The 23,630-nt window shown below is 49.2% G+C and overlaps 1 protein-coding gene across 1 annotated transcript; it reads right to left on the bottom strand.

Annotated features, from left to right (window-relative positions):
• Positions 1-2,914: 2,914 nt before the first annotated feature.
• Positions 2,915-23,542, bottom strand: Tie1 (tyrosine kinase with immunoglobulin like and EGF like domains 1). Its single transcript, XM_042678112.1, has 23 exons — positions 23,387-23,542; positions 19,120-19,437; positions 18,933-19,043; positions 17,144-17,299; positions 16,865-16,996; positions 16,568-16,708; positions 16,238-16,366; positions 15,291-15,436; positions 14,928-15,072; positions 12,740-12,898; positions 12,449-12,586; positions 11,953-12,249; positions 11,188-11,478; positions 10,711-10,901; positions 8,289-8,499; positions 8,033-8,143; positions 7,640-7,830; positions 6,224-6,337; positions 6,071-6,141; positions 4,684-4,724; positions 4,503-4,599; positions 4,283-4,382; positions 2,915-3,369 (listed from the first exon to the last, which is right to left on the bottom strand). Exons 1-23 carry the CDS (start codon positions 23,442-23,444, stop codon positions 3,298-3,300), a joined length of 3,420 nt encoding a protein of 1,139 aa, XP_042534046.1. The 5' UTR covers positions 23,445-23,542; the 3' UTR covers positions 2,915-3,297.
• Positions 23,543-23,630: the final 88 nt, after the last annotated feature.

Here is a 23,630-nt window from a genome sequence, read left to right as displayed (position 1 = left end):
GCTAAGAGAGAGGAGTGCAGGAACCAGAATATCCAGATTTGGTACTAGTCCTATTACTAGCTGTCAGACTCAGCCAAGTTACTTAAGCTCTCTGAGCCGTTCTCTTTTGTAAAATGAGGAGGAGGAGGATGCCTCCCTAATAGAATCGTTGAAGATTGAATGAATTAATATTTGCAAAGGGCTTGAAACAGTGGTCAGTATTTAAGCACCATCTATTAGCTTTTTGAAGAAATTTTGGATTTCTTTCATTGCTCATGGGTTCTGGCTCAAAGCAGCAGCTCCAGCCATGTGGGACTGGCACACCAGTCTGCGGCAGAGAACCTGTGTATCCACCTGTATTCATGATGAGTTTACCTTTCCTCAATGGACTACCAGGAAAGCCAGTGATGGCGAAACTTAAGTGGGGAATGAAATACAAAGGCTACTTGGCATTTATATGAATAGGCAGCTTGCAAATACAGAAGAACCCATAGATAGAGCATTGTCTGGACATCTGGGTAAAGTTCTGATAAGGTGTTACAATGTCTTTTATACCAGAGGTGTTGAAGAAGATGAGGAAATGGAAGAAAGCTACTTGGAGGATTTTGAGACAATATTTTTTTCCCAATCAGACTTGTGACAAAGATGTTAAAGAAAAAGATCAGAAATGGGAGAATGGTGCCTTTGTGGGATCTATATCTATATCTACATATGTGTGTGTGTATTTCTAGACAATAAAAATTGTCAGCCTGACTTGCTTACTATTCATATGTAGGTATTTACATGCAAAGTTCATTATTGAAACAATACATTGTTGAAACAAAAAAAGGGAAATTTTGATGGTAATAGGACTGGAACTCAAGGCCTTGCATTTATTAGGCAAGTACTCTACCATTTGAACCACACCTCTAGCCTTTTTTTTGTGTTAGTTTATTTTTCAGGTAGCATCTTGCTTTTTCTCTGGGCCTACCTTAGACTACCATCCTGTGTATGCCTCCCACATGGATAGAACAACAGGTACATACTCCATGTTGACTATTTGGTTGAGGTGGGTGGGGTGGTCTCACAAACTTTGTGCCTGGGCTGGCCTCATTCTATAATCCTCCTGATCTCCACCTCCTGAGTGGCTGGGATTCTAGGCATGAGTGACTTGGTTTTGGTTTGCTTGTTTGTTTGTTTTCTTTTTTTTTTTTTTTTTTTACTTTTGTTTGCCTTAATACTAAGTGATTCAATATCACAGAGTTGCTGGTACACTTCAGCCAACCTCTATGTGCTGGAACACCCACAAGACCTCAATACAATTATATTTATGAACAATGGGTGGATTATCATCTTACTGGGTCAGTTGTGGTGACATATGGCTTCAGTCCCAGGTACTCAGGAGGTAGTGTAAGTATATCTGTGTCTAAGGTTATCCCAGAAAAAGCTTGAGACCCCCATCTAAAAAACTAAACATAAGGAAAAATCCTGGGGCCATGGACCAAGAAAAGCATAAGGCCTTGACTTCAATCCCAAGCATTGCCAGACAACATATCATCTTACTTTTTTTGTAAGTTTTTTTTTTTTTTAATGTCACTTGCTGTATCCCAATCCCCGTTTTCACTGAGGAATGTTTCAAAAACTCCTATTCATAATTTTTCAGGCTGGCTCCTGGTACTCCATGATAAAGGTCAAAGCTACCAATATCAGTGTTTGTCTAGGAGTCCATCAAGTTGGAGTGGCGTGCCTCTGGCAGCAGGGGCAGGTGCAGGGCGTCACCAGCACTTTTCTATGCATTCTGAATGAAAGACATGCTGGCATGACAACTGTCGGACAATGTCCCCACAGACAAGGTCTTCCAAGCAGATCATACACTCTTCTTTGTCTATAGTTGTTCCCAGCTTAAAAACTTGTTCAGGAGAATGGTTGAGATGACGAATTAATCGGTTGAGATGACGAGTTAATCGCCTTTGGATTCCTAGGGAATTCCCCATCTCTTGATAGTGCTATTGGGGAATCTGTATACTTCTGATTGCCTTCTAGGGACCAAATTCAAGTTTGTGGATGGTAGAGGACCAATTCTTCATGGATGGCTCTTGACAAGGCAGCCAGGTCTCTGAGGAAGGTGTTGCCCAAGACTCTGTTTGTTTTTTTTCTTGAGGCAGGGTCTTGTGTGTAGCCCAGGCTGGCCTAAGTCATGATTCTTCCCAAGTGCTGTGATTTAGAGGCATATACCACCATACCCAGCAATGTTACCTGTTTTTATTCTTTTAGTGACTGACATCAATCTAATCATATAAACAGAAGCATGGCAGTAGTCATAGAGATAAACAAGATGAGAGGTAAACAAGACATAGCATGGGATAGTGCAGGACTGACTTTTAGGATAGGGAGCAAGAATCCAGGAGGGAAGCCAAGCTCCTTCCAGAACATCATGAGATCCAGAGGAAGGCAAAGGAATCTCACTATGGCTAGCTGACATGGGGAGTGAACTCTGCCTTCCTCTTTTTGGGTCCATCAGCCAGGAGGTAAGTGGCTACTCAGATGGGCAAGTCTGCCTAGAGGCACCAGGAAGATAGGAAACTAGAGACAGGTCACAATATGTCTGATGTTGAATATTGGTGTGAACTGGGCTCCAGCTGGCATGGATTGTGTTTGGACAGAGAAAAGAATCCAAGGTTGGCAGCTATCCACAGATACAAGGGAACATGTTGGTGAGGAGGCTGGAGAGCAGGGAGGGAGTGAGGGACAAAATTGAGACAGAGCTGGGGACTCGTGGAGTTTGTATCCAGAGAGCCCTAGAACTTCTCCCACCCATATGAAGAGACAATTTGCTCAGAGTGCTTGGGTCCCAGACAGCGTGTCCAGGGACAGCACTTCTTTTCCTGTGAAATCCAGTTTCTCTTGTGTTTAGCTCCTTCCACTCACTGACCATCAGTCAAAGGTAGACATTGGCTGCAGCTTCTCAGAGCGTTTATTTTTTCTGAGTACAAGGCAGTGAGGGAGGAATAACTGAACCAGACATGTTAGTGGAATGTGGGCTGGCTTAGGCAAAGGAGTTGAAGTAGGGGCTTAGGGATCAGCAGAATGGGCAGCACATATATGGTGCAGCTAAATGGGAAAGAAGGGCATGAAGGGTAGCCGTAAGAGCAGCTGCAAAGGATGGGGGAACCCTGTTCTCCTCAGCTGCCCCTTTCCTGGGTCTCCTCTCCTCCCCCCTTAAATTAAAATGATTCTTTGAGGCAGCTCAGGTCCAAGTCTAGACGGGACAGAAGACACAGGCTGGAGAGTATTTTGCTCCGGCCAGCAGAGCGAGGTTCTGGCGAGAGGCAGGGTTGTTCAGGCCTCTTCAGCTGTGGCATCAATGCCCGCATAAGTGAAGTTTTCAAATAGCGACATGTTCACATAGGCCTAGGGACAAAGCAAGTTTTAGTATGAACCACTTCTGGACTCGAACTCCTTGACTTTCATGTAGTTGGTACTGATTTGAACAGATTCAAGTTAGCCCCATGATCAAGGGTAGTCCATACCTGCCCAGAGCAGTGAGGGCATCAGACCATAGCTGGGAATCTCAGATGAGAGGCCCTAGACACAAGTGTTAGATGAGGCCTTTCTATGCACTCATCCCATCAATTATTTGTTCATTTGTTTACTCATTCATTCATGTAGCCATCAATTCTATGGCTATTGTTGACAATTCTATCATTTATATGACTGATCATGAATTCATCATGAGTATTACTTAAGATGAATATGACTCTCATCATATGAAGGAGTGTTTTCATCTTCACTCATTTTGATGTATTTCTCCATATATTTACTTGCTTAGTCATTTAGTCACATGGTTGGTTATTAGATTCCATTATTAAGTTGTACACTTATTCATATGATTATCTTATCTACTTGCTAACTTCCCTCCTTCACATTTGAGCCTTTCCTGTCTCATTCATTCACCTATCTATCCTTGGTGAGTGGGCCATTCATGCCTTCTTCTCTGGCTCTGTGCCAGGTAAGGAGAATGATACCAGAAAACAATGTACTGATGGCCTCAGCAGAGGAGGACAGGCAAGTAGTCTGGGACTGTGGGGTGGGAGAAAGGGTTGATGCTGTGGTTAAACACTGACAATCCTGGAAGGCTGTAGATAGGCCTAGGGTCTAACCCAGCAAGGCCTGTAAGGGGGCTGAGTTTTGGGCCTAGCCCGGCTGTAATGACAGCTCCAGCTGAGGGAGTTTGGGTGAGCAGTGTGGTGGGGACAGGGACTCAGTGGCCCTGCACTCCTGTGAGCTTGGTGAGCCTCCACCCCCATCTTGCCCAGCCCCTCACCTTTCTAGCTTCCAGCATGCGGCCCAACTGCAGTGCAATCTGAGCGAATGGAGGGCGCTCATAGGGACGGTCCCGCCAGCACTGGCGCATCAGCTCGTACCTACAGACAGGTGTTGGGAGGGAGGGTCAGGCCACTGTCACCGGGTGGGGTCCCAGGGCTCAAAATCAAGGTTACTCATCACAGACATGAGGTCCTAGAGCTCAAGGGTGAGTGGCTCACACTTCATCGTCACAGTTTCGAGGCTGCTCCATGCGGTAGCCCTGGGGCAGCTTTTCATAGAGCTCAGCACAGGTCATGCCACAGTAGGGGGTACCTCCTGCAGGAGGAATAAGGCTTCTTCAGTCTAGGGGAACCCCGTGGGTAAGGTGGGGTGCTCTGGGAAACTGGGTGGGGAACTCACCAAGGCTCACTATCTCCCAGAGGAGGACTCCAAAGGACCAGCTGAAATGAGAAGGTTAGACTTGATTGCCTTCCAGGACCTGGGGCCCAGTAGTTTAGTCTGTATCTACCCAGGATGTGCAGCCCCGTTCCAGACCCTGCATGTGTCTACTCTGCAAGCACCTGGCCTTGACCAGCTGCCATCTATACTCCATTAATAACCTCTGACTTTGGGTTCAACAGAACTGCATTTTTATTGAATATTTACTATAGTCCATGCACTGATTACATATGTTCATTTAACTCTCAAACCAACTCTATAATAAAGGCTCTATTAGTACCCCATTTTTTTGCCAATCCTGGAGCTTGAACTCAGGGCCTGGGCACTATCCCTAAGTCTCTCTTTGAACATTTGAACTCAGGGCCTAGATGCTGTCCCTGAACCCTTTTGCTCAAGGCTAGCACTCTACCACTTGAGCCACAGCACCACTCAGACTTTTTCTGTTCATGTGGTACTGAGGAATTGAACCCAGGGCTTCATGCATGCTAGGCAAGCACTCTACCAGTAAGCCCATCCCTTATTACTCCATTTTACAGATGAAGACACAGAAGCACCAAGAGATTAGCTAGCTTGCCCAAGATCACACAGCTGACAAGCAGCAGAGCAGATATTCAAATCCAGTCAGTTGGTCTCCAAAACCCTTATTCTTACCTACATCTCACAGAGTAAAGAACTCCATGTAGGTATATGTCAAGGCCAAGGCCAAGGCAAGGAGTTCTAGTAAGGGGAGGGAATCTAAGAGGTCTTGAGGCATAGCAGAAAGTAGGCACATGGTGATCAAGGGGGCAGTCAGTGTGATGGACAACGAACAGGGCAGGGCAGGCCAGGCCAGGTGAAAGGGTTCAGGGCTTGAGTAGAGCAGGAGACAAATCTAAAAAGTTGGGCAGGTCAAGCTTTAGACAGAGATGGACATTCTAGAGTCAGAGGAGGGGCGTGCCAAGATAGCTATCTAATATAGGGAGCCCAGAAAAAGTTGGATCATAAGCTGGTAATATGCTCAGGAAATCATGAGTTTGCCCTGTGGGAGAAGGTTAACATACTTCTTGAGTGTTTTCTCCAGCTATCCAAGGGACTACCCATAGCATCGCCTCAATCTCGCACAGAAACAAAATCCCAAACTGTCCCTGCCTCAAAAACACCTTCCCCGATAAAACTTCCTTCCAGATGGTCCCCACCCAGTGTCTAAGGTGCTGGACTCTACCAAGGTATACTCAACATGCATCTATGTCACATCTGGACCACACCCAACAGCCCCAATCATGCCTTAGACTACTCACTTTTGTCTATTTTATGCCCAAGTGATGTTGGAAGGCCAAGGCTTCCTGCCCCTTCCCACCCCCACACTCACACATCACTCTTGGTGGTGTAGACACTGTAGTTCAGAGACTCTATGGCCATCCAGCGCACAGGGAGACGGCCCTGGGAGAGAATGAGTCTGGGGTCAGGGGTAGAGGAAGGGTCTAGACAGGGGCTCTGAGGGGGAGGGCTGAATGAAACTTGCCATAGTCTTCTTCACATACACCTCCTCCCCCCGAGAAAGACCAAAGTCTGCGATCTTGGAAGCCAGATTCTCTCCAACTAGCACATTGCGGGCAGCCAGGTCTCTGTGGATGAACTGCAGGTAAAGTCCGAAATCAGGGAAGGGAAGAGTGAGGGAATTCAAGATCATCAGTCTTGAGTACAGTGGGGTTTGTGTGTGGATATCTGAGGTGCCTTTAGGAACTCCAGCCTTTCTTCCTGTCCACATAGGTCTCAATCTTGGATAAGCTGACCTGTCTAGGAAAGGTCAGTGCTAGCATTTCCCTTCTTCCTGTGACCTGTCCCCTTGGCCATGTGCAGGTTGTATCCCTCTGCTTAGGACCATAATGACTACAGCACATTTTCTCTTCTTGCCATGTTTCCTACTCCCTTTCTCTCACCGTCTCCCCATTGATGATGGCCCCCTTTGAGCCTCTCTGGAGAGCCCTCCCTCGTGGCCTTCCGCCATCCTCCAAGAGTCTTCTCTATCAGCCTCTCCTCCTGTACTGGCTCTGGCTCCTAACTTTCAAAAGCCCTCAAAATTTAACTCTGTGAGATGCCTTCCCCTCCCCACCCCCCACACACACCTCTGTCTGTCAGTCATGGGGTTTGAACGTTTGAACTCAGGGCCTTGAACTCTGGGCCTGGGCGCTGTCCCTGCACTCTTCAGCTCAACGTGAGCGCTCAACCACTTGAGCCACAGCGCCACTTCCAGTTTTCTAATGGTTTATTGGAGATAAGAGTTTCACAGACTTTCCTGCCCGGACTGGCTTTGAACTGTGACCCTAAGATCTCAGCCTCCTGAGTAGCTAGGCGTGAGCTACTGGTGCCCAGCCCCTGATCTTTTTTGCTCAAGGCTGGTGCTCTACCACTTTGAGCCACAGCTCTACTTCTGGTTTTCTGGGGGTTAATTGGAGATAAAAGTCTCATTGATTTCCCTGCCCAGGCTCACGGCCTGGTGTGGAACAGTGATCCCCAGATCTCAGCCTCCTGAGTCGCCTGTAGGTGTGAGCCACCAGTGCCTGGCTCACTTTCCTTAGGCTCAAATTCTCTTCTGGGAGCAGTCCCCCCACCTCTTTCCTTTTACCCTTCACTCCCCGCTGGAGTTGCATCTTGGAGATGATAGCTCCTAGACTGTTTTTTCCTGCCCAGGCTTCTCTCATGGCCTCTCATCCACAGTTGTCCATTCCAACAGAGCAGACTTTCCCTCAGGTCCTTCAGGTGCTGTACCTTCCCCAGCCTGCCTCTCATTCGCTGCTCCCTCACGATGGCCCTTCAGTGGTCTAGAATCCGAAGTCATGTCCTTTTCCTTGTTCCTCAGCCCTCCTACCCAGGAAGAGCCACTCATTTTGCCTCTTGAGGTTGGTTCAGGCCCTGCCCCCCCCACACTCACACATACCTGCTTCTCACTCAGGTACTGCATGCCATTGGCAGCATCACTGGCAAAGCGCAGCAGTTGCCTGGAGCTAAGGGTGGATGCTGTGCCATGCTCTCGGGCAAAAGCTGGATCAGTCTCCAGTACCCGGCTCTTCCGAAGAAAATCTAGCAGGTTCCCGTAGGGGGCATATTCGATAGCAATGTACAAGTAGCCTGGAAAGTGAAGAGATAGAGGGTGGTGATTCAGAAACAGACCGTGTGAGCAGTACCTGATGGTAAGAGATGGGAAATGTGAAGCATGCAGCAGAATGGAGTGATAGGTGGTTGAGCAGCTCTTTGCAAGCCACTGATATAGAAGTAATGGCCAATGGTGGGGCTTTAGAAGAAAAGGGTAGGTGATGAATGGAGAGCTCACCTCGGTTCTCACAGGCCCCCAAGAGATTGATGATGTTAGGATGATGCCCCAATTTGCACAGAACTTCTAGTTCTCCTGCAAAGTCCCGATGGTCATTTTCTGATGCATACTCTGTGTAAAGAGTCCAGTGTCACTTTTGCCACAAATAAATCGGGAGAAAGGTCATGGGCTGTTGAGGCCTAGAGGCAATTGCTGGTAGAAACAAGGTGGGTTTGGGATCTTTGGGGGACAGAGGGTCAGGCTGGGGTTAAGGCACCTTTGAGCATTTTGATGGCTGCATTCATCTTGAGACCATCCTTCTTGATCATGGCCCGGATGACTTGCCCGAAGTTCCCCTCCCCGATGAGATCCTCAAAGGTAATATCTTCCCACTCAAGCACAGGGTAACTGAGGGGCTCTGGCTGAGGTTTTGGCCTTCGGGTCAGGGTCAAGGTTCCTGAGCTGAACTGCAGAATGGTCTCTTCTCCCTTTATGGGATGAGACAAATGGGAAGACACAAGAAACACAAGGACAGGAATACAAGGAAAAATGGACAGAGGGCACCCTGGAGCTCAGCTTGGGACAGAGACTTAAACTGACACAGAATCAGAGGTAAGAGAGCCACAGGAGGGTGGTTGGCTGAAGAGGTATCCCAAAAGAGAAATGCTGAGGCAACAAGCTGGAGGTTTAGAGTATGGAGCTCTAGAAGGTAGAACCAGGACTTACGGGGAAGTCATTAGAACGCTGCCAGGTGAGTCAATAGAAAGAAAGATGGCATTTTGACATTTAAAACAGAAAAGAACTAGAGTGAGTTGTACTGGAAAGTAGTGAGCTTCCCATTATTGTGCTAATCCTACAAGTAGGCTTTTTTTTTAAAACCCCAATCAGGGGAGATGACGGCTTTGAGTACATTTAGTGAGCATCTCCTACATACTAAGCCCTTGGATACTCAGAGCCAGTGTTAGAGTTTTCTTCCCCACAGTAATAGAAGCAGAGATTACTCTTGCTCACCCACTTGGCATCTAGCCATAGCTCTAAAGTCAGGACCTGAAGAAAGCAGGACCCTAACAAAGAAGAATGGACATTCCATGTATGAAGTTGGAGGTCTGTCTGGGCCAGGTTGATGGCAGGAGAGGGGATCACTGACCAGGACCAAGGAGCTGCAATATGAGAACCAGAAGGAGGATCACCACAAACTTGTGGTGGGATGAAATAATCCCCAGTTTGATGGGCAAAGCTGGGGACATAGGTCACACGGATGTACACAAAACATGGATGGTTGAAGGCACACATCAGAATGCACCAGCATGTTCTGTGGCCTCACCATACACAGATGCATGCATACAGACCTACACATGCACACCTATGAGCACCTTGAGGATGCACAAGGACACATTCATTATGCATGGAGTACCCACACTGGGAAACGCTGGTACACATGCACACGCATTCATATCCACACATTGCTGTATGCAAGCACATGTAACAGGGATGCATCTTGATGTGTTAGGATCATATGTGCATTAAAGGCTGCTTTCTCACTGCCTTTCCTCAATGTTTGTCCCAGTTACCCTCCCCCTTGGCCCCCTGGCAGTGATGGCTTTCTGTGTGTGCTGACCTCAGAAGCAGAGACAACATCGTCTGAACAAAGAAGCCAATTGAAACTCTGGATGGATTTTTTAAAGGCATGGCAGAGTCACTGGCCTTGGACACTGGGCTTTCTATCACAAGAATCAACCCTTAAGAGAGAAGAGGGTTGTTGTTTTTTATTTGTTTGTTTTCTTTTAAATGTTAAAGCTTGGCTCCAGATATCAAGAACTAGACCTGTGGGGTCAAGGGTAGAGTTCAGATCCCAATGACAACAATGGGACTTGTTTAAAAGAGACAAGCCCAGTATGATGAGGTGATATTGAGAGATGCCAGCCCCCCTCCTTCACCTCACATAGATAGCTGGCCAGAGGATTGACCTACAGGAAGACAGAAAACTCAGGCAGGTTAGCAGGGAATCCTGGAAGAAAAGACACATACTTTGCTTCTCATGTGTGAAGACTGAGGCAATGCTAGAGGGGCAAAGCCAGCTATATTATTTGGGGTCACAGCCCTATACTGCTGCCTTCTGCAGAGTACAGGCAAGCACAGAGCAGTTTCTACAGAGGGCTTTGGGATCTGGGAGAATGGAGGCTAGGATAAGAGTCCACAGCCTGAGTGTCCTGTTGGCAGGAGAACAATTCAGGCCCAGATGTGTGAGGACAAGAGGCTGGTTCCCAAGCGGGGAGAGCCTGTAAGAATAGACCCAGTTGCCTCTCTAGGATATTACCATGCCATCTAGGCTGGCAGCACTCCCACGGGAAAGTTCAAGAATGGGAGGAGAATCTCAAATTAATCACCTCCAAGCCTGAAGTTGGCCAAGGTTACAATACAAACAAAACTGAGTTCTCTTGAGCTGAAAATGTTAAATATTTCACCACTAAAATGCAAATGGGCTCCAGCTGAGTTCAGTTCTACAAGAAGAAAGAAAATGGTATTTTGCACTGTTGAGTGCAATCTTACATGTGTAACATTAACACCTAAGTTAATGTACTGTGTACAAGTATCTGCATATGTATGGGCAGAAACACACACACGCACACACACACACACACACACACACACACACACACACACACACAAAAACAAAGGGCAGAGCCAAGGACACTCACTGATCCTGACTGGTAGGTGAAGGTCCGCCTCCGATGTAGGCAGGTTCTACGGATACACACCAGGGCTAGTAGAGCAGCCAGGATGGTGAGGCAGGTGGCAGAGATGGAGCCTACTACAGCCAGGATCAGCTGCTGATCTAGGCCCTCTTCAGCTGCCCGGCTCTCTTGGACTGGGCCTTCACTCTGTAGCCCTGGACACAATGAGGAACAGATTGGGGGATGCCTGCGTTGAGGAATCGTAAGGCCACCCACAGAGGAAAATGGGTGAAAAGATGAAAGATCCCAGCACTAGAACATGGGGAGGTAATCTGTATGAAGAGGCCATGGGGAGCTGTATGATTGTTCCAGCTAGCTCAGAGCTTGTGTCACTTGTTGGTTGGGGCCTGGGATGTCATAGCTTAGCTCTAAGATAGGGGGGGTGAGGTGGAACCCAACCAGTTCCAGAGCCCGGGAGTCCTTTGGACATTTCCCTCTCACCATTGCCCAGGGTGGCCTCTTCTACTGTGTTGCTCCAATCTCCAAGACCCTGCACGCTGGCTCGCACACGGAACAAGTAGCGTGTGCTGGCATTGAGGCCACGGACAATGGTACTTGTCTCTTCGGGCCTGTCCACATCCATCCACTGTGGGTCTCCTGAGCCTCCGGCCACTTGAACCTCCACAATATACTTGGATATAGGCCCAGAGAGGGCCTCTGGTCGCTGCCATGTCAGCTGGATCTCAGAGTCAGAGAGGGCCTGGGCCTGGAGGTGCCGGGGGACTGGAGATCCTAGGGAGAGGGGAGTGAGAAGGCAGAGCCAGACTGGACCAGCTAAGTAGCTGAGTGGTCATTCACATTCATTCCGCTATGCCCCCTGCTCTGGGAACCCCAGAATGGGAACCACATTGGCACCTTCCTCCATCCTCCCAATCTTGGATGGATTAATCTTTATTCCTAGGCCACATTCAGCCTTATGCTGCTTGTTCCTCTAATTCTGGTATCTCTGTTTCTCTCTCTGTTTCCCCAAACTCCATCAAGCCCTCCCCATTACTCAGGCTCACATAAACCATGACCTTCCCATCCTATATGCTCTGGTGATGGAGTCATCCTCCTTAGGTTCCATGTCCTGTCTGACACCTGAGATACATCCTACATTCTCTCCATGTCCACCCAGTCTCCCGAAACCTCCTGTGTCTCTTGAGTCTCCAGGGTCTTTATGTTTCCCATCCTCATCCCCAGCCCTTCACCTCGCCCTGAGCATACCACTGGGGGGCAGAAGGACGTGTGCAGGGGGTGAGGCAGGGCCCAGGAGGGTGCAGTGGTAGAGTCGCACATCCAGCTGGTAGTGGGTGCCAGGTGTGAGTCCAGTCAGGAGGGCAGTGCGGGCCTGGGGGGACGAGACATTCTCCCGCCGCTCCTGCCCCCGTGCTCCATCCCATAGACGCAGCAGGAAACCGTCACCCACCAGGGGCCCGGGTACCGAGGGTAAGGACCAGCTCACTCGCAGCCGGTCAGGGCTCTCCACCTGCCAGCCCTCCAGCCATGGCTGCAACGAGGGCTCTGGGGCCAAGAGATCAAGGGTCAGAACTGTCAAATGGGTTCTTGGGGCTGGATGGGGCAATGATTCCCAGTGGACAGGGTAGGAAAAGCTCTTATAGGGTAGGGAGGAACTCCTGTGCTAGATAGGATGTAACAACTGTGAGTAGACAGGGCAGTAGCCCCTGAGGGAGATAGGGAAGAATAACTCTTAGCTTCTCACCAGGACAATCCGTGGTCATGAGGGTAGGAGGCCCCCAGTTCCCCTCTCCTCCTTCCCCTGGCCGGCTTAGCTGTACTCGGACACTGTATCCTGTCTTCGGCCTCAGATTCATTAATGTGACATTCTCACTGGGGTCCACTGTGGGTAGAGCATGCCACATATGTTTAGTCCCAGCTGCTTTCTGAGGCCACCATGCCCCACCCCCTACTCCACCCTCCCTCCCTTTCCATTCTCACCTTACCCTCCCACTTCCTCCAAGCTCTATACTTCCCTAGTACTCTTCCCACTCACCCACAATGGCAGACCAGGCCATCATGCTGTCCTGGGGCCGGTAGTGCAGGCGGACAGAGGAGATGGGTCCATCTCCAGAGAATGAGACCAGTGGGGAGACCACGAGCTGGCGGCTCTGCTTGGCCAGGAGCCGAGGTGCTGTCAAAGGCACTGGGGGTACTGCCAGGAGACTCAGGGTAAGACTCACTGCTTTGGGCTTTGGACATCTCTATGTATTGGTTTGGATCTGAAGATCCTCTGGACTAGATGGGAAAAGACCAAGTTCAACAGATGCCGGAAGTGACTAGGGCCCAAGGACATAGTTCTCTTGCCTGTACAGCTTGGGGAGCATAGGACACAGCTATAAGGACATAGGTTTCTCAAAAGATGTGAAGTGAGAGTGTGACATGGTCAGACAGGGGTTGTGGAAGAGCACTGTGTCCACACAGAAAGATAGACAGAAGGGTCTGGAATACAAGGCAGGGGACATTCTGGGTGCTCTCTGCTCTTCTTCCACCTCCCCGTGAGAGGTGCCAGAGATGAACTGTCTGCTCTGCCCTTGGTGTTCCATAAGCTTAACCTCTAACTGTCACAGGTAGTGTTTAGGTGGGGCTCACTGCTTCAGTGGTATAAATGGAAAAACTGAAGCTCAGAGATACTGAATAACTAAGGGCACCTGACCTGGACTCCTCAAATCAACTCTACCCCCTTCTACCATGGTCACTGTCTCTATTCTGGCCTCAGCTTTTCTCTCCAGATTATTGTATGAATGCCTTTTGTTTTCTTGCCTCTTCTAAAAAAATTCCACTGAGGATATGAAGGAACAAAGGCAGGCAGGCAGCAGGGAAGGAGGTAGGCAGATAGGCATGGAGAACAGAAGATGCAGAGTAGTAAGCTGAAGGAGTATCAGGCAATAACGAATATGTTGGGAGCAGGTGCAGATTTAGTGAGGGAAATGAAGTTCAGTTTGGATCTTGAGAAGCCTGTAGTTCATGTTGTTCATGCAGGATCAGCTATACAGGAGGTAGCTGGGTTTAAGCTGGGCCCCTAAGTCATATGCCACTAAACAACCATGCTGACTTTAGAACAAGACTTCCACAGAATTTCCACCTAACTTCATGGAGATCCCACCAAACAGCTCTGGGGTTAGGAGAGGTAATTGCAAAACACAGGTAGGAGTCCCAAGGGTTGGCGTCTTGGAAGTAGATGCCATTTTAAATGATAATAACTATCAGTATATACTGAGCACAAACCCTGTGTCAGACAGACGGTGTGCTAATTACTTAAACGCATCATCTAGTTTAGTCCCAGAACAGGCCCTACCCAATGAGTCCTTTTAAGAGGAAGAGAAACTACCTCAAGGTAACAGGGCTAGGAGTACACACCCAAACCCACCCCCTGTCCTGGAGATTGAACTTAGAAACTTAAGTTTGCTTGGAAAATACTCTTATCCCTTGGGCCACTTGCCCAGTTCAGGAGCTAGGAATTTTTAGAGAAAGAATTCAAATCTCATTCAAATGAAGGTGTGAGCCTGAAGCCTGGGATGGCAAAGGCTGATGGGGGGAGTCGGCTGAAGGTGGATCTTGGTGATGGATCAGGATGATAGGGTGGGCATGGTGAGGAACTGAGAAGCAGAGTGTGGAGGTGAGAAAGAGGTCAGTGCTTATATAGAGGAGGGGAGGTAGGGGCAGAGGTCAAGTAGAGCCTGGTGGTGGTCAGGAGTGTGGGCTGCCCAGGGATGATGGTGCTGAGGTAAAAGGATGCCTAGTCCAGGGAAGGGGTGCTCTATTCAGAGAGCGATCCTGGGCATTGGAAGTACCTTTCTTATTCATCTGGCTGATTCCAGTGCATGTACTTGTTCTGGACAGCCAAGCAGATGTCCATGTGGAGTGGTTCAGAAATGGAACAGTATGCTAGAGACAAAGTTAAAAGCATACTGTGTGCAGTGGTGGTAGGAACATGGCTAGGTAGGAGGCAAGGCAAGTCTAGAGATATCCTCAGTTTCTGAATCATGGGATGCCCTTTTCAGATGGGACCAAGCTATGTTCCAGCCTTGACACTGCCCAGCCCAGATTTCTTTTCTTTGCCTGGTGCTGGACAGTGACCTAGATGTCTTTGACCTTTGGCGAGGATCCCTGGTGTGACCAGCATCAAATAGTCCCAACTGTACCCACTTTCCATTCTCCAATGACCTTAAGATATCACTGACCTTTGACATTGACCTTGAATCGCCGGCTGTCTTGGCCACCAGATGTGGACACACGGCATTCCCACAGCCCGCTGTCCCCAAGAGCCAAGCGGGGTACGTCGAATTCAGCTGTGGTCCTGTCTGGCTCCACAATGGATTTGGTAGGCTAAGAAAGACAAAGGGGAGAGGAACAGAAAATGTACAGCCATGAGGCAGATCTCAAGTCTTTCTGGACTACTGGTGAGATAGGATCCCAGAGACATCTTACTAACTAACCAGATCCTATTGGAGCCATGGCCAGGCTACTAGGCAGAGCCTACAGAAAATTCTGAAGGGTTAGGGGACTGAGGAATCAATTGTAAAGCTGGTGGCATTAGGGCTGACCAGGAACACGGTGCCATCTGGCTTTCGTAGCTCTATGCTGCCCCGTACTGGGAAGGGGTTTCCTGCAGCTGCACAGTTGATCCGTGGCATCGTCTCTAAGTTGAACTCCAGTTCTGAGGCCATGTTGAGGATCTGGGGGATCCGGTCTGGTATGAGAGAAAGGACACTCATCCTGGTGCTCCCATAAAGCAGACCCTTGTCCACTGAAATTCACCTCATTCTTTGCCCTGCATCTCAGCGGAGGCCTCAACACTTCTAGGCACTTAAGCCTAGAAACCAGCAAAGTTCTGTCCAACACAACTGCTCTCAGCCCCAGATCAAATCAGCCTCAGCTTCCACCTCCTACCCCTCTCCCAACGCACTTCCTACAATCCCCCTAATACTCACAGCCAGGCCTATCACCACTCTCACAGCCAAAGCAGTTCAGGGCTTGTTCCTTTCTGGTCCCTGGCCACAGACTCCTGCTTCTGTACTTGGCCCAGCCATGAAAGGTTCTTTCTAACACAAGCCTGACCACCTTGTGTCCCTTCAACAGTTTTCATTCTCTCTTGTTATATTGAATGTGTAAACCCTTTGGCCACATATTCAAAGGCCAGTCCCTTAGCCTCAACGTCACTGTCCTGGTACCCAAACCTGAGTCTCAATGCCTGGGCTTTCTCCACATTCTTTCCTGGCCATTTCTCTCTTATCCGCTGCATCCAGTCTCAGCTCTTCCGTCCTCCCAAAAGCCTTCCCTTATTCTCATGCTGCTCTGGGTTTCCTTTGGCTCTATACTCTGGTCTGCCATCTTCCATGATATGGGAGGCTGAATGGTGAGAACTCCTGGCAGACTATTTGCTGCCTGAGGGCGAGAATTGGGCAAATAACAAGGCAAGGAGGGGAGCTAGGGAGGTATTCGGTAAAGGCTGACTAGACTTGAGGGGTCTCAGAGACCCAGATGCTCATACCTGACTTCTCACAGTGTACTCCATGCCACCCAGAGGGGCAAACACAGCCACTGAAACGGTCACAAGTGCCACCATTCTGACACTGGCACTGAAGGCGGCAATCAGCCCCAAAATAACCAGGGGCACAGGCTGGCGAGAGAGGAGATGTGGTTAGACGGGAGGGCCTAGGGCCAGGGGCCAAGAGAACACAGATGGGGTCTGGTTTGCATAACAGTCTGAGTATAGAGACCATCAGTCAGGTGACTGTGGAGGGCTTGGTGTGTAAATCAGAGTCGGAGTGAAGAGTCTGGGCCAACCTAGCGGCCATGGAGGCCATGAGTGAGTCCGTACCTTCCTGGCACTGGCTTCCTCTCCAGCCAGATCCACAAGAACAGCCATAGGGGTCTGGGAGGCAGAAAGTGAGGCCCCGACAGCCTGCTGTGCCTGCACATTGCTCCTGGCAGCTCTGCCCAAAACGGCCCTCTCTGCAGGCTAGAAAGAAGGTGTGTGGGTGTACTGGCCCCTGTTCAATACCACAGTCCTCATCTTAGCAGGCACCTCCACCCTCCAAGCACCAATGCCTTGGTTCTAGGACTTTCCCCGCTGGGCATTCTTTCTTGCCTGGGTCCTAGCTGCCCTCCTCCTTACCCTGCTCACAGCGGGTACCGGTGAATCCGGGGGGACACACACACTCCCCATCATGGTCATGGCAGACACCTCCGTGCAGGCAGCCTGGGCATTCCTTGGCACACCCTGGTCCCCAGCGTCTGGGCCCACAGCCTGGAGGACAGTGACTTCAGCCGCTGACTTTCACCTACCTTCCCACATAGACTGAAGACTGGGGTAGCTCAAGGATCCTTGGGAGCCCACAAGAAGTACCCATGGGGCTCATAGCCTCCCACACCACCCACGACCTCTGCTCCTGACCCCGCACGATGAGCCGAAAGAAGGCACTGCCTAGGGGGCTAGCTTCCAGGTAGGTGGCACTGTAGATGCCGCTTGATGGTGGCTGTACATTTTGGAGCTGCAGCAAGAATCTCCCATTCTGGGCTTCATGCCAGTCCAGGGTATGGAAATAGGATCCTGGGGATGGGGGATACAAATGGTTAGGGGCCTCAGCGCAGCAAGGTTACGGGCCTCCCTCTGCCCAAGTCACATCCACATGCCCCATGGATCAGATCTGGGGATAAAGCACCATGCGATGTTGGTAACCAAGCCAGAAAGCTGGGGAGCAGCCTCTTCTTCATACTTTGGGAACCACACAGTAAATCACCAAGTTCTATCCAGTCTACTTCTTCCCCATATTGTAAAACAAGCCAACGTCTCCCCACACTTACTGCCCCCACCTTGGCCTTAGCCTCCAGCTGCTTAGTACATGGACTTTGCCTCCAGGTTGGATCTTTCTAACAACCTCCACTTGCCCACCCACGGGATTCTTCTATAACATTCCTTAGCACCCCTCACCTTTCAGACTCTCAGAGCACTCCACTGCCCTCAGGACAAAAACTCAACTCCTTAGCAGTTGTTTTTCTCCAGTTGAGTCCCCAAACCCGCTCCCATATTCTCTGTACCTTGCCTGACGCCTAACATTCCCGAATTGCTTGTTCTCTGCAGGAAACATCTGGTTTTTCAGACCCTCCAAGCCTTTGCTCTTGTCAGTTAGGCTTCCTGGAATGCCTTTCCTCCTTTCTTGCCTGCCTCGTTTGTCTTCCCACTTCTGAGCACAGTTGTAGATGCCCTTGAGTCTACTGTTTTCCTCTACAGGCTCTCCTTTCAGGGCTTACACTATTAGCCAATGTTCAGTTCTTGCCCCAGCCCCTTCTTGTATCTGCTCAGGACAGCACTGATAATCTAGAGAATGATGTCTCTTGCTACATCTGTCCAGCTCAGGGGCTCTGGAGCTCAGGGAACAAACACTTCTTTCTCAGGAGCCCATGGATGCAAGAGTCTTGAGATGTAAACAGCAGGTCTGAGAGCTCTCCATTTCAGTAGCCAAAAGGTCAGATAGGGTTAAGGAGAAGGGCAGGCGTACAACTGTAATCCATAGGTCTGTCTACCATGGGCATCAAGAGTCAGGGCTGGGTAGATCTTTGGACGAGCTGGACTTTTCAAGCCTGTGTTGAACACCTTGGTAGAGGTTCTTTTTGTCCTTGTAGGGACTGCTGCTCTCACCAGGAGGGATGTTCCTACCAAGATGGGCTACATGAACCTGCTAACACTCAGGGGAGAGGCAATTGTGGGCACTTTAGCACTTAAGAGGTAGCTGACTATTGGCTCCTCATCTCCTAGTACAGTAGGAAGGTGACTCAGCGCTAGAGCTGATAGGTCCAAAGGATCTTGTTCAGGACAGAAAAGGGGCCCCAGGAGCTGGGCACCAGTGGCTCATGCCTGTAATCCTAGCTATTCAGGAGTCTGAGATCTGAGGATTGCGGTTCAAAGCCAGCCTGGGCAGGAAAATCCATGAGGTTCTTAGATCCAATTAACCACTAGAAAGCCAGAAGTAGAGCTGTGGCTCCAAGTGATACTACTATGAGCAGGAGAGCACAGGGACAACTCCCAGGCTTTGAGTTCAAGCCCCACCACTGACAAAAAGAAAAGAAAAGGGGCCCCTTGTTCAGAAAGGGAACAACACATTAAGCTCAAGCCCCTGAAGGAGAAGGCAGTGCAGGGGTGGTCAGAACCAGCGTCCATCTGCCCAACCAAATGCCCTTCTCACCGTTGTTCTTCCAGATGACATCCGTCTGCTTTTCCCTGTGCACCCGGGCAGAAAGCACAGCGGTGTCGCCTTTGTTCACTGTGTGCGTGACCTTGTCTGGGAACAGGTGGGCTGTGGGTGGAGTGTGAGGTCAGTGTTGGGGGCGGGCATCCTTCCTGGGACCCTCCCCCCTGCAGGCCGCACTCACCCCCGGGGCTGTTGTGCACGTAGAGGACCCGCGTGCGACGTGTCCCGGACCCGCCCAGGCAGGAGAAGACGCCCACCAGGTCGGAGGGCTTGGAGAAGCCCCGCAGGGTGACCTGGTGGGAGCCGTTGCGCACCACGTGCAGGGGCTGTCCCGGCGGGAGGGTGCGCACGATGCGGTCGTCCTTCTCCAGCAGCAGGGGTGGACCCCAGACGTCCGAGCCCCTCCCTGCTCCCGCCTCTCCGGACACACAGGTCAGGAAGAAACGCTGCGGGTCGGTGAGGCGCAAGTTGGCCAGTAGTGTCAGGTCCACCGCTGCACCTGGGGGAGGACAACGGTGACTCCATGGTAGCCTCCGCCAATCCTCTAGCCTTAGAGCCTCTGCTCCAGTCCTCTGAGCCCCTCTGAAGGGGAGCCTCTTTTCCCTTTCCTGGTACCTGCCTTCACCCCTTCCCTGCCAGACACCTCACTACCTTAGGTCTCTCTGTCTCTGTCTCTGTCTCTGTTTCTCCCCCCCCCCCCCCTTCTCTCTTTTCTCCCCTTCCTGGTGCCCTGAGGCCCCTTACCCTGGAACAAAACCCAAACCATATAAACCTCTGGCTCCTGCCAGATGGCTTCCCTTGACAGTCCAGCTTCCCAAGGGAATGATCTTTGCTCCCTCCTTTCCTCTTTGTGAGACCCCTTAGCTAGGCTCCTCTTTAAAACTGCTCTGCCAACTTTGCCTCGGAGCCATTTCTAGTTGCTCTTATCAGGAGATGTAGTCTGGAACAAGCATGGAGACCACAGTGTCTCCATGCCCCCTCCTTGTCATTACAAAAATGGAGAAATAGTAGATATGTCGAGGTTTCAGGTGGGCCTGGAGCAGAAACAAAGCTGGCCCTGTCCTGTCCAGAGATACAGGGGGAGACTTGGGACCCAGGTGGGCGCAGACATGGTTGGGGCTAGGTCTTTGCTGACACAGAACTCACTGCTTAGTTGAAGGGACAGACATGGACGCTGTGAGCTGAAGAGGTGCTCTGTGTGGGAGCAGAGAGGGAACTTATCCCAGCCTGAGGGAGGAGGAGGTGGAGGGGTATCTTCAGAGATAAAAATTAAGGGCTTTTGGGTCTGGGAAGGTGGCTCAGTGGTAGAGCGCTTGCCTTGCATGCATGAGGTCCTAGGTTCGATTCCTCAGCAGTATATAAGCAAAAAGAAAAAAAGCTGGAAGTGGCGCTGTGGCTCAAGTGGTAGAGCGCTAGCCTTGAGCTGAAGAGCTGAAGGACAGTGCCCAGGCCTAGAGTTCAAGCCCCACAACCGGACCCCCCTCCAAAAAAAACAAAACAAAAAACAAAACAAAACAAAAACAAACTTGAGGGCTTTTGAAACTTGGACAGGATACTGTGGGTGAAGAGAAGGGAGAGGAGAGGGCTACAGGTGTGGGCATTCTAGGCACAGGGAAAGGTATGGCATGAAAACCATGGTATGTGGGGAGGGAGCTGTTCAAGTTTGGGTGACTGAAGCACAGCCTGCAGAGACCATAAAACTAGAGGCTAGTTAGTCCACCTTAGCTTCATGACCTCACACCTTCCAGGCCCCCTCTTTCCTATCCCTGCTTGTTAACTATCCAGTCATTAATTAATTTAAAGGTCATATAGTTTATTAGTTACTATCCTTTGAAAGCCTGCCATAAATGAGCAAATCTGGCATTTACTGGTAGCCTACCAAAACTCTTTCCCCATTGAGTCTTCATGGCCTCTATTGAAGGATGACATTCTTTCTATTTACAAGGAATGATCATTATGATCCTACAAGCTTCTTTGAACAAGTTCTTCCACTTTTGGGCTTTAACTGTCACCTCTGAGTCAGTACTGGGCATAATCTTTCTCCTGAATAATTTTCCACAGTATTTCCCAAACCTGCTGGGTTATTTGACTCAGGAGAATACCTGCTACCCAAGACCATGACTAAGGAGTCCTGTCATACAACCATTGTGAAATAATGGAACTTTATTGACTATTAACTATGCAAGGGGCACTTTACTGATGTTCTCTCATTTTCCATCTTGACTATCCTGGAAGGTGGGTGTTATTAGACCCTTTTTGTAGCCAGGAGAGGAAGAACCAGAGAAGTTAAGCAACTTGCCCAAGGCCATACAGTCAGTAACTAGCAGAGCCAAGTTGTCCGAGTCTAAAATCCATAGTATTGAGCATCCTGATGACTTACAAAATTCTGCAGAATGCAGAATGCAGAATGCTTCCTAAAAACCCCTTGACACCATCCCCATCTCCCAAGCCCATTTTTGTTCAAGCCTCACCTGAACCATCCCAGCAAACATCCTCCCCGCTCCCAGCTCATCCTCCAAAGTGATCCATCTGACTCAAAACCACTTTGTGAGCCAGGTGCTGTCATCTGGCACCTATAATCCTAGGTACTCAGGCGGCTGAGATCTGGAGATCCCAGTTCCAAGCCAGTCCAGGCAGGAAAGTTTGTGAGACTCTTATCTCTAATTAATCACAAAAGGCCAGAAGTAGAGCTGTGGCTCAAGTGGTAGATTGCTAGCTTTAAGAAAAAAATAAATAAATAGAAGAAGAAGAAGAAGAAGAAGAAGAGGAAGAAGAAGAAGACCCAGCAGCAGCAACAGTAGCAGCAGCGGCAGCTCACACCTTGAGTGTAAGCTCCATGATTAGCACAAACAAACAAAAGCCACCTTGTGACTCTTGCCTATAATCCTATATGGCTCCCCACTGCTCTCAGGAGAATGTGCATGCTCCTGAGCACTTGTATGCTCACAACTTATCTCTCTGACTACTTTCCCTACAAGCATCTTTTCTCCTATGTACTTCAAAGCCTCTGAGATGTGCACTTATTATTTTGGCTTCCACCCCTCTTTTTATTGTTATTATTAAGGTGATGTAGAGAGGGATTATAGTTATATAAGTTAGGTAAAGAGTACATTTCTTTCTGGACAATGTCACCCCTTCCTTCGCTCTCTCTCTCAGTTTTTCCCTCCCATCTTCACCCATAAGTTGTATAGTTCGTTTTCAACAAAGTGTCTGGTGAGTACCAATGCTGTATTTTTTTTAACCCTCTGTCCCTCCATTTCTGTGCCTTCCGTTAATACTTCCAGAGACATATAAATGAACAGAACAAAAAGAAACGAAAACAAAAGTAGCAAAAAAAGAAAAAGACTCTTGTTTTCATTTCCTGGAATTCATTTCGATAAATATTATTTCCTATGATCATGGATGCACATAGGTATTGTGCCTTCTGTTCTTCTCCTACGAGTATCTTCCTTCGGTCTCACTGTATGTGAATGCCTAGAAACCTGTATAATTTATTATGTTCCGGTATTTTAGATCTAGCTTTCACATACTTCCACTCCTCTTAATGAAATCTTTCCAAACTCCATTTTTTCGTCTGCTACCTGAGGCAGAATAAGGTGGCTCCTGCTTCTCATTGCCTCCTCTCCCCTCACGCCCCCTCCCCTTGTCTGTCTCTGTTTAGCCTTCATCCTTGGGCCTGTGTTCCCCACTAGACAGCAAACCACTCAAAGGCAGCTTCTGTGTTCTAGTTCTCTAGACAGCAGACTGAAGAAACCAGCCCACTTGTTCAGAAAGCTTTGTCAAGAGCCAGATGCTGTACTGAGCACACTGCATACATTATATTGGCTAAACACTATAGGAGCCATAGGTCAGCATCATGGCAGGTCTAGAGATTGCCGGCCCCAGGTATTGGGATATTCTTGATGCTCAATAAATCTTGTCCAGTGAATAATTGAGCTCAACACACCTGTAAGTATGCACTGAAAATGTCACAGGGCCATTGACTACTCCCACTGACCCTGAGATTCAGCCCTCAGTGGCTGTCCACACCCCTGCGCTAGGACCAGGCTGCAGTGATTTCTAGCTCTAGCATCCTGATTGCACTTTCTGGCTGGTCAAAGTCATAACAATGATGATAACAGTATCCTTTTTTTCCTGATTATTTTTTACTATGGTAAAATACACAAAACCTAGACTTTACCATCTTAACTATTTGTAAACACATTGTTCAGTGTTATTAAATACATTCATTACATTGTGCAAACACCACTGTCTATCTCCTTAATTCTTTTCATCTTATTAAACAAACTCTACCCATTAAACAATAAGTCCTATTTCCCCTCCCCAGCTCATGGCAACTACTATTAGGCTCTGTCTCCATGATACAACAGGGTTTCTTAGAGGAACAAATAAAGGCCTTGGAGTCTGGAAATAAGGTGGAGGGGAACGAGGTGGGTGGGAAAACTTACCAACATGAGAGGCCAAGAAGAGAACAGGCAACAGGAAAAAGGAGCCCAGCCAGACCATACTCCAGAAACTCACCCAGGCCAGCCAGGACCGACTAGGCCTGGGCTTAGTTGCTGTGGTCTGAGTTCTTGGCCTGTACTGATCAGTGTGCCCTGGTGCTGGGGAGGAAAAGGAAATGAGGTGGCTTAGATGGGAGGGGTGGTAGGAGAGGGGTGGGGAAGGTTTGTCTTGTTTCCCAGTCTCTAG

Source organism: Dipodomys spectabilis, unplaced genomic scaffold (genome assembly GCF_019054845.1).
Source record: "Dipodomys spectabilis isolate Male_0828 unplaced genomic scaffold, ASM1905484v1 ptg000002l, whole genome shotgun sequence".
In the NCBI taxonomy this organism is placed as follows: Eukaryota; Metazoa; Chordata; class Mammalia; order Rodentia; family Heteromyidae; genus Dipodomys; species Dipodomys spectabilis.
This window is presented reverse-complemented; position numbering and strand designations above follow the sequence as displayed.

Bases quoted from the DNA above. Each gene is read 5' to 3' on its own strand.
- Tie1 (XM_042678112.1), bottom strand. From the start codon at position 23,444: ATGGTCTGGCTGGGCTCCTTTTTCCTGTTGCCTGTTCTCTTCTTGGCC. The intron at 16,709-16,864 runs GTAAGGAGGAGG...CCTTCTTTCTAG, and splicing joins CGGTACCCGCTGTGAGCAGG to CCTGCAGAGAGGGCCGTTTT. The intron at 11,479-11,952 runs GTATGCTCAGGG...CCCTCTCCCTAG, and splicing joins CGTCCTTCTGCCCCCCAGTG to GATCTCCAGTCCCCCGGCAC.